The sequence below is a fragment of the Uloborus diversus genome, chromosome 3 (assembly GCF_026930045.1).
Source record: "Uloborus diversus isolate 005 chromosome 3, Udiv.v.3.1, whole genome shotgun sequence".
Lineage (NCBI taxonomy): Eukaryota > Metazoa > Arthropoda > Arachnida > Araneae > Uloboridae > Uloborus > Uloborus diversus.
Window position 1 is genome coordinate 201,982,054 of NC_072733.1, and position 8,744 is coordinate 201,990,797.

Genomic DNA, 8,744 nt, shown 5'->3' on the forward strand with positions numbered 1-8,744 from the left:
TACATTTTTTGCCTGAAAGCGTTTACGAATTGAAGCTTAATTTATGTAAAAAGTTAATTTAATGAAATAATTGCATTTGTTTCACTACGTTTGAGCTAATAATTTCTTACATATACGTCTGTACAATGTTGCATACTGGCCTACAGCATGCATAAGCGCTGTTTTTTCAGGAAATGAGAAACTCAAAAGAAAATCCGACAAGGAGAAAACTCCACCAGATGTAATGCTAAATGGTGCATTACCTCTAATTTTTTTACATAACAATTACAACTCATTTCTACCAAGAGAAAGGCTCAATTACTGTAAGACAAATGGGATAACACTCATCACCTTTAACGCCAGTAGTCATAAGTTACAGCTTATGAATAACCGTGTATGCTGCCCATTAAAAAGTATGAATACGGTCTGTGACACTAGGATGGTGAACAGTAGTGGCAAAACGTTGACTATTTACGATTTTCCAATTCGTCAGAACTCAGAATTCTTGGATCGATGAGGGAGTCTGTATCTCTGTGTAGTAGGCTCATATTGAACTTGGAAGAAAGTGAAGCTGGATGTACCGGTACCAGAGTTGCTGTTAGAGTTCAAAAGATTTTCTACACAATCTCCAACCAAGAGTTTTGACCCAAGTTATGGTGATGAGAGTCATCCTGGTGAGAATAACTATATGCTTCTGCAAGGTTTTTCCTGTTCTCTTACATTCACTAATATCCTGGACTGTAGGGTTTCAGATATGCCTATTTAAGAGCGTGCTTCATCTCAACCAAACCAGCATACGCCTCTGTGTATCACGACCTTACCCTAAGCAGTAGGGATGAAAATCAAAAACAGAGTGAGAGGTGAAAAAGATGTACAGCAGTATTTACTGATATTCCTGTCAAAAATGCAATTAAAGAAAAAGGAAATACTACAGCAAAACTAAAATCAATACAAAAAATTCCTCAAAATCAGCAAAAAATCTAAATTTGAAATTGAACCGAAAAAAAAGAAGAAATAAAATGTAAGATCTGAGGATGATGGAGATGCAATTTGCCTGTATTGCGTGAACCGTTTTGAGAAAACTGGATCCAGTTACAGAAATGTCATATGTGGGCATTCGAAGAGTGGGCTGGAGGAGCGTCCATTTTATTTGAACGTGAAAACTGAAATTTCTGCGACGATATGGGATACTCTAAAGCTAAACCATATGCAATGTTTATCAAGACTTATTATTTTTATATTGTAGCCTACTAAACGACAAAACTTTTCTTTTTTTTTTTTTTTTTTCAAATTATTGAGGTACAAAACTAAATAAAACGACCTTGTTCAATTCTCACAGCGTTTTTCCACATGTACTTCAAAAATCAAAGTTCAACTTTTTCTTGTGTGTAATACCTACTTTTGAAAGAATTTCAATGCTAATTTCACTTAATTTGACTCAATGGTAAGTTTAACTTGCTTAGTTAGAACTTCTCTGATAATTGATGTCAAAAATTTCTACTCCTATTGTGAATTTTTCCCAACTCGCTAACTTACTCAATACTGCTCGCTAACTTCCCTCGTGACGAAGCAAGTGTGACAACTCTGCAAAGGTTCAAAAACATTGTACACAAAGTACACAAAGCATAGTAATGTCCAAAAAAAAAAAAAAAAAAACTCTATTGCGCTGATACCGTACGGATCATCCAAGCAATAAAACAAAGTTTCTCTACTGCATTTATGACCTTTAAGAAAAGGAAGTTGGAAAAATTTGCCAACCTGCCCCAGTCTCTCCTACCTCTCCGACCGCTTATGGCTTATGTTATCATGTCACATAGATTAAGAAATTTTCAAGTAAAAAAAAAGCGAAAAAATAGTTTTCCAATTACAGTTTGCGGCCAAAAAGTTTTCCATTAAAAATTTGCTTTTTGCTAAAAGACGTGGAATAACACCCAATGAATCATGCACCCTGTGATCCTGTTCAATACAGAGAATTAAAAAAAAAAAAAAACAGGAAAAAGATAACAGTCATACTTAACATTAAATATACATAATTTTTCATTTTCATTATTTTTTTAATGGGGGGCTTAGGTTTTTGTGGTAAAAATGATTAGAATGGTAATTTCAGTGAAAGTTTAGTTCCGGGGAAAGGGATCTGAGAGAAAAAACTGCTTTTCTATAGTCACTGGACACAAGAGCGTCTGCATTGCAAGTGAACTTTTTTAATGTTCATTCCAAATTTTGTTTTAAGTCGATCCTTTTTTTTAGACTTGTAAAATGATTTGCTTGCAAGAATTCAAGGGAAATAGTACTTTAAAAAAAAACACATTTCCAAAATATCACTCGTATGTACTAATGGTAAATAGCACTTTTTCCATTCTTTTTTACAACACATGCGTAAAAAGATTTATAACCGAAGTCAATATAATTTTACTTTTTGTTTCTTAAAACAGCCCTACAGTGTCATTGTTTTCTGGAATTTAATGTTTTTGGAGTAAGCATTTGAATTTAAAATTTAATTGATAGGATAATTCTATGCTTTGTGAACATTTCTTCATAAGCTTATAAAATTTTACTTCATCACAATTCCTTAACTTAAAAACACAGTAGGTGTTTTTGGAGTTATTGCATCTTCCTTATGGACAGCAAAATACTGGAGCGGAGATAAAACGCCTTCCGATGAGGTAAGACAAGAATTATTTTCAGAAACTACATTTGATTTATGACTGATATTTTTCGTGATACTTTTATCTTCTTTGTACAAACAAGCGAACGGTAGGGACTTGAAAAATGGTTCTTATTTATATCGAGACGCTGAATCCGATGGATGTGGTCTAGTTTTTCGCAACATTCCCGTTTTCGATATAAACGTGATTAAAATGTAGCTCATAATGGTGCATTTCAATGGCTTATGTCTCGGTGTATCGGACAGAATACGGAAAATTTTCATGCACCTTTAAATATTAAAACTTAATTGGAACTAATCTTTACTAAAAATAAAGCTGAAAGTCTCTCTGTCCGGAGGATGTCTGTGACGCGCATAGCGCCTAGACCGTTCGGCCGATTTTCATGAAATTTGGCACAAAGTTAGTTTGTAGCATGGGAATGTGCACCTCGAAGCGATTTTTCGAAAATTCGATTTGGTTCTTATTCTATTCCAATTTTAAGAACAAAACTATTATAAAATGGACGAGTAATTTACGAAATTATCATAACGTGGAACCGTAACATGGGTACAAGCCAATTGGCGAGAAAATTCACTTGTACATTTGTAAATATACAGGCGAACCAAAAGACCTTTTAATTTTTCTATTGCGGGCGAAGCCGTGCGGGTACCACTAGTTTATTCATAGACAGCAAATTTAATAGAGGAAGTGAAAACTAATACACTAGTTAAGATAACGATCAATGACTACCGCAAAGTTTCATAAGCATTGCACATCGAATAACGAAGAGGGGCCGTCTCGTATGAATTAACTTCCGCTAAGCTGCTGAAGATATGTGTTTCGTTTATTCGCAGCGGCCCGAAGCTTCCTCCATTCAAACATACCATTATGTGTACATAAAAAGTAGTCGAAAACTTTGTACTGCATAGTGAATAAAATATGACAACGTATATAAAGTACAAATTCAGAATGAAAAAAGGTTAAAAAACCAGCAAACAGCTGTTTCGGCACTCTAAAATACAAGTGCCATCATCAGTGCAATTAAAAACGAAGACAGGTTCAACCCGACTAAAACACAGTCGAGGCGAACTAAGGTTTTTTAACCTTTTTTCATTCTGAATTTGTACTTTATATACGTTGTCATATTTTATTCATACCATTATGTCATACATTTTAATGCTTTATATTTCTAAAACAGAAAAAAATGCGGAAAGTTGACAATCCCCCCCCTCCCCCCCATTGGATTCAGCTCTTTCGCTATGTATAAGAACCATGTTTCATATCTTTTCTGGAAAATTAAGTCTATACTGTACCATTGTAGTTAAAACTATGTACTATTCAAATGAAACCAAATGTTTCGGTACGAAGTATTCAGCGTGCTTAACGAGGAATATTAACTACAATTAGAATTTATTTGAAAAATATTACAAAATATGATTAAAAGACGGTTGAAAAAACCTGAGATCACTTTTCAATGAAACCGTTGGATAAAATTAAAGATAACAGTAAAGGCGAAATCAGGTGCATTGGGTTTCAAAAATATTCGTGCTCTATGTTTAGTTTATAATTTTAAACTTAAAGGAAATACGTTATGCTAAAATGATTCACAATAGAAATAAAATCCTTCATATTTTTATCAAATATCAAATGTATGTTTCGTATTTATTACTTCCTGCGTAAATATAAGAGAGCAGCTCTTATTTTTCAGTTTGCTTTCGCGCCCCCCCCCCCCACCCTATCTTGTTTTTATCAGCACATAAAACACGATGTATGCAAAATATTAGCTCAACTGTTATTCTCTTCTTTCCCTCTTCTTCCATAGACTATTGAAAATTTTCCATTCGTGTATGTAATTTCAGCATTACAGTCTGCCTTTGTCTTTTCCAGGGATTTATTCCATATCTGGTCAGTGCATGTTCAGAGTGGATTTTGGCAATCCTTTATCTTCTGTTCTTCATATCTTATGTAACGGAGTTTAAAAAATATACCATACATTTTACTATCGAAAGCAAAGAAGCGAATAGGCCAAGATTAGCTTTTATAACTCAATCAAGAACTTGTTAATTTATTGTACAGCATTTCAGAAAATAAAATTGTTTTGTTTTAAAGTGTCATTTAGTTTATAGCAATGTTAAGTCGTGTAGTGTAGTGGTGCCCAAACTGCCGTCTGTAGGCTACATGGCGGAACGCGGTTTTATTCAGTAATGCAAGCCGAAAACCACGATTAGTCACAATGTCATAAATTTTGAACCAAATATTCTGAAATTGGTTTTTGAAAGTAGGTGCAAACTTTGCATTAGTAAAATAAGAATCAAGTAATCATAGCAATAATTCTTGTTTTGTAGTTTTTTTTCTTTTTCTATGTGTTCCCGCGTAATTTACAAGGATTTTAAGTATTTTAAAATTTTACATGAGTTCTGACTGGCTCGCAAGAATATTCTTTACATGAGGTAGAGTTCTTGAGTTAAAAAAAAAAATGTGGAACCACTGGTGTGTAACTGCAGCGTGACTGGTACATGTCTAATGTAATCACAACATGGAGTCGGTAAAGAAGTAATACAGTCAGTAAGAAAAAAACAACTTGTTTTTTTTTAAATTGATTATTTAATGATTTGTCATTTAATAGTTATATTCTGAGCAGAATGTATTTCTTTCAGTTTTTCAGCATACTCTTTTTTACTTCCTTTTACAAAAAAGGAAGTATTGTATTCGCGAAAAAATTTTCACTCAAAAATCGCCCTTAATTTCCATTTTGCTCACCCCCAAATGAATGTTGAGTTTTTTTTTCGATTCGACCACATGCGGAAAAGTGCCTAAGAATGTATAGACACGCGAAATATCCATTTTGACCATCACCGAGGTAATTACAACGACTTTTCTCGTGACGTCTGTATGTATGTGCGTATGTGTGTATGTGCGTATGTGCGTATGTGCGTATGTATCTCGCACAACTCAAAAATGGTATGTCCTAGAAAGTTGAAATTTGGTACATAGACTCGTAGTGGGGTCTAGTTGTGCACCTCCCCTTTTGGTTGCTTTCGGATGTTCCTAAGGGGGTCTTTTGCACCTTTTTGGGGGGAAATCATTGTTAATATCAATGCAAACTTAAGTGGTGTTATAATTTGGTAAACACTTGGTGACGTATCGCCAAGCTTTTGGTCGCCAAGTTTTTTCGCCAACTTGGCGACGATTTTTTTTTTTTATTTTAATCTGGTTTCAATTTGGCCACTGTTGGTGATATTTAGAGAGTAAACTATTGAATCATATTAAAACTGCCAATAATGAGAAAATGACATTAAATTGGAGTAAAAGGAAGTCATGTGATGCACACATCAGCTCGTTTTTACTTCAACAGATATCGCGCAGTTGCTTTGAAAGGGAAAAGTAGGGAAAAGCTTCTTTTCCGGAATCGCGAGAAACGCTCCGAAAAATCAAGACATTTTTTTAACGTCATGTGACTTGTCTTAGCCTCCTTCATGACATCAAAATTCATTGGCTGCTGCTGATTTATTAAATTCAACTCTGGTTTGAAAATATTTCTCGCAAAATAGCATTTATTTCATTAAAATTCCACGTCACGACGGAAGGTCACGTGACAGTCAAACAGAAACTCATTTCATGACAGCGACTGGGAATCAAGTTTTGGTTTTTGTCGAACGTCTGCCGTAAGGGTTATCTAAGACTGAGATGTATGGATTTTGGAATAAAGCACGGCCTTTTTCTAACTAATTGAATTATCAAGATGCTGATTCTTCTTTATAAATGTATTCTTGATTCAATTCAGAAGAAAGAGAACTATCACGAGGTCATCAGAGCATATCTGCATCAAAATTGTTTTGCATGTAAAAAAACAAGTGATTTACTCGCTGACACTATTTTTTTTCTGCATTTTCGGAATTAGTGCAAATAACTTTTTTAATGAGCGAAACTTGTTCGCGAGACTTAGTACATCTTGAACAAAATTCTCTTAAATATTTAACTTCAAGCTGTAGATTTTTGATCCATTTATTATAAAATATGAAATGATTTGGCTTCATGGCAGCAACTAAGGTATTAGGGTTGAATTTTCAAAGGCACATAAATTTGCTTAAATTTTTCTGCTAATTAAGTATGATATATTTCCATATTTTCTAGGTGTCTAACAAGCTGTTATACTGGATTAGAAGTTTTTTAATATAGGAAACTAAAACAATTTACCTGCTTCGTAAAACACAGATTCAGTAAATCTAGTCAGGTTAAATATCATTAAGTGAGTAGCAACAAGGTCATGTTATAAGGTCAATGTATTAAATTCAGGCTTACTAAACTCTGTGTTTACTATTACAATTTTATGCACATAGCATTTTACAATGCAGTGTTACAATATTATACAAAGCATTTTTCATGCATTTTTAGTCGTAGTATAATCAGTGGTGGATACAAGGGGGGTCATGGGGGTCATGACTCCCCCCAAACCCTAAACACTATTTGAATGTTTGCTCGAAAAAATAAAAAAACTTGATCGAAACTTGAAACCGTAAGAAGCAGATACAGTGAGAGGGGAGATTACGGGTGTCATGACACCTCCTCCCATCAAAATTTGCGACAATACTTTGTAATCTGTTTCAAGGTTCATTACATTTGAGTAGTACACATGACTGCTTGAAAAAAAAAAAAAAAGAAAAGTCGGACCGAAACCATAATAAAAAACAGTAAATAGTTCTCGATTTTTTTTTTGGGGGGGGGGGAGTTATTAACTGGTCACTTCTCTATAGCATATGTATTTAAAATATGTAGAAAATAAAAATAGCTTTTCTTAAGACAGTTAGTTTGCGGCGCTGGGTTAAGGAGCCAGTATAATGAAAAGTAACAAAGTAGTGTCTGACACCCGATCGCATTTTATGCAACAAATTTAATCAACGATAGTTTTTGTAAAACCATATCCAAAGCTTCAGGCATCGCTGAAATCGGTAAAACATTTGAGTCCGTAAATGTTTTTTTTTTTCTTTTTTTTAATGTAAAGTCTCTGTAGATTTAATTCCTGCCTGTTGTAATTTTTAGATAGTTTCGTTTTTAGTCGTGCTGAGTTCATTTTTAAATGTGCTGTAAATAGTTTATTAGTTAGTTCGGTGTTTAGGATTTAGTATTGTGCAAGGAATGTAAAATTTGAGTGTCGTGTTAGCGCAAAACCTCATTATACAAACGCTCTCGTCAACTAGCCCACCGTATTAGACGGAAACCCTGTCGAAAAAAGCCGCGTTTGTTAGAAAAGAACTACATACAACAGGGGTTCCCAATTTTTTCTGACTCATGGCACTATTTGAGGAATTAAAATTTTTCACGGCACCCTACACTGTTAAAAATTTTCCGGAAAATTTACGGTAATTGTTACTTTCATCCATGTTGCCAGTAATTATTACCGTAAAAATCAAAAGTTACTGTAAAATTTTACGGTTTCCTCGGTAGGCCACAGCAACCAGTTGGAGCTGGGATCGCTTATTTTTCCGGTATAAATTACCGTAAAAATCCGCAATGCGTTAAGTCCACCATTTTACAGTAACAATTACCAGAAAATCTTCCTGAATTTTTAACAGTGTAATCTATTTCAATTATATACGCATATTGAAAATATGGACAGCTCGCAGCACCCCTCGCCCCTCCTTGCGGCAACCCACTTTGGAAACCCCTGACCTATAACGAAAACAATGAAACGTTCGGGTGACAAAGCAGTGTAGTCTCTATTTTTTTTTTTTTTTTGGACTGTTGAAAAAAACTGATGAACCCAAAACCCCGATGGAAACATATCTGGAGTATCAGACTCTGAGACTGCGACGTCTTCGTCTACCTCCAATTTCCTACAATTGGAATTAATCAATCGGTAAGTAATTTATCAAGTCCGCATTATATTTATGGAATATTCAATTTTTAGAATTTCGCCGCATTTTTACTATTATTTTAAGTGATGTCTTACTGCATACAAGAATTATTAAAGTGACTCATTAAAGTGATGTTATTTTTCTGCATACAAGATGGATTTGTCGAGTATCATGCAAATTTATAATCTAAGATGGGTATGTGACAAGTATTATGCAAATATTGAATCAATCAGGTGTTTTGCAATCCGAAATTTCCGAAAACTTT

The 8,744-nt window shown here is 34.3% G+C and overlaps 1 protein-coding gene across 2 annotated transcripts in view; it reads left to right on the top strand.

Annotated features, from left to right (window-relative positions):
• Nucleotides 1–4,696, top strand: part of LOC129219307 (DNA damage-regulated autophagy modulator protein 1-like) — a 40,177-nt gene extending 35,481 nt beyond the window's left edge. For both annotated transcript variants that reach the window (XM_054853656.1, XM_054853655.1), the window contains exons 6-7: nucleotides 2,566–2,642; nucleotides 4,512–4,696. In XM_054853656.1, coding sequence (XP_054709631.1) covers nucleotides 2,566–2,642; nucleotides 4,512–4,688 — 254 coding nt within the window. In that variant the 3' untranslated portion in view covers nucleotides 4,689–4,696. The remainder of the gene's footprint in view (nucleotides 1–2,565; nucleotides 2,643–4,511) is intronic.
• The last annotated feature ends 4,048 nt before the right edge of the window (nucleotides 4,697–8,744 follow it).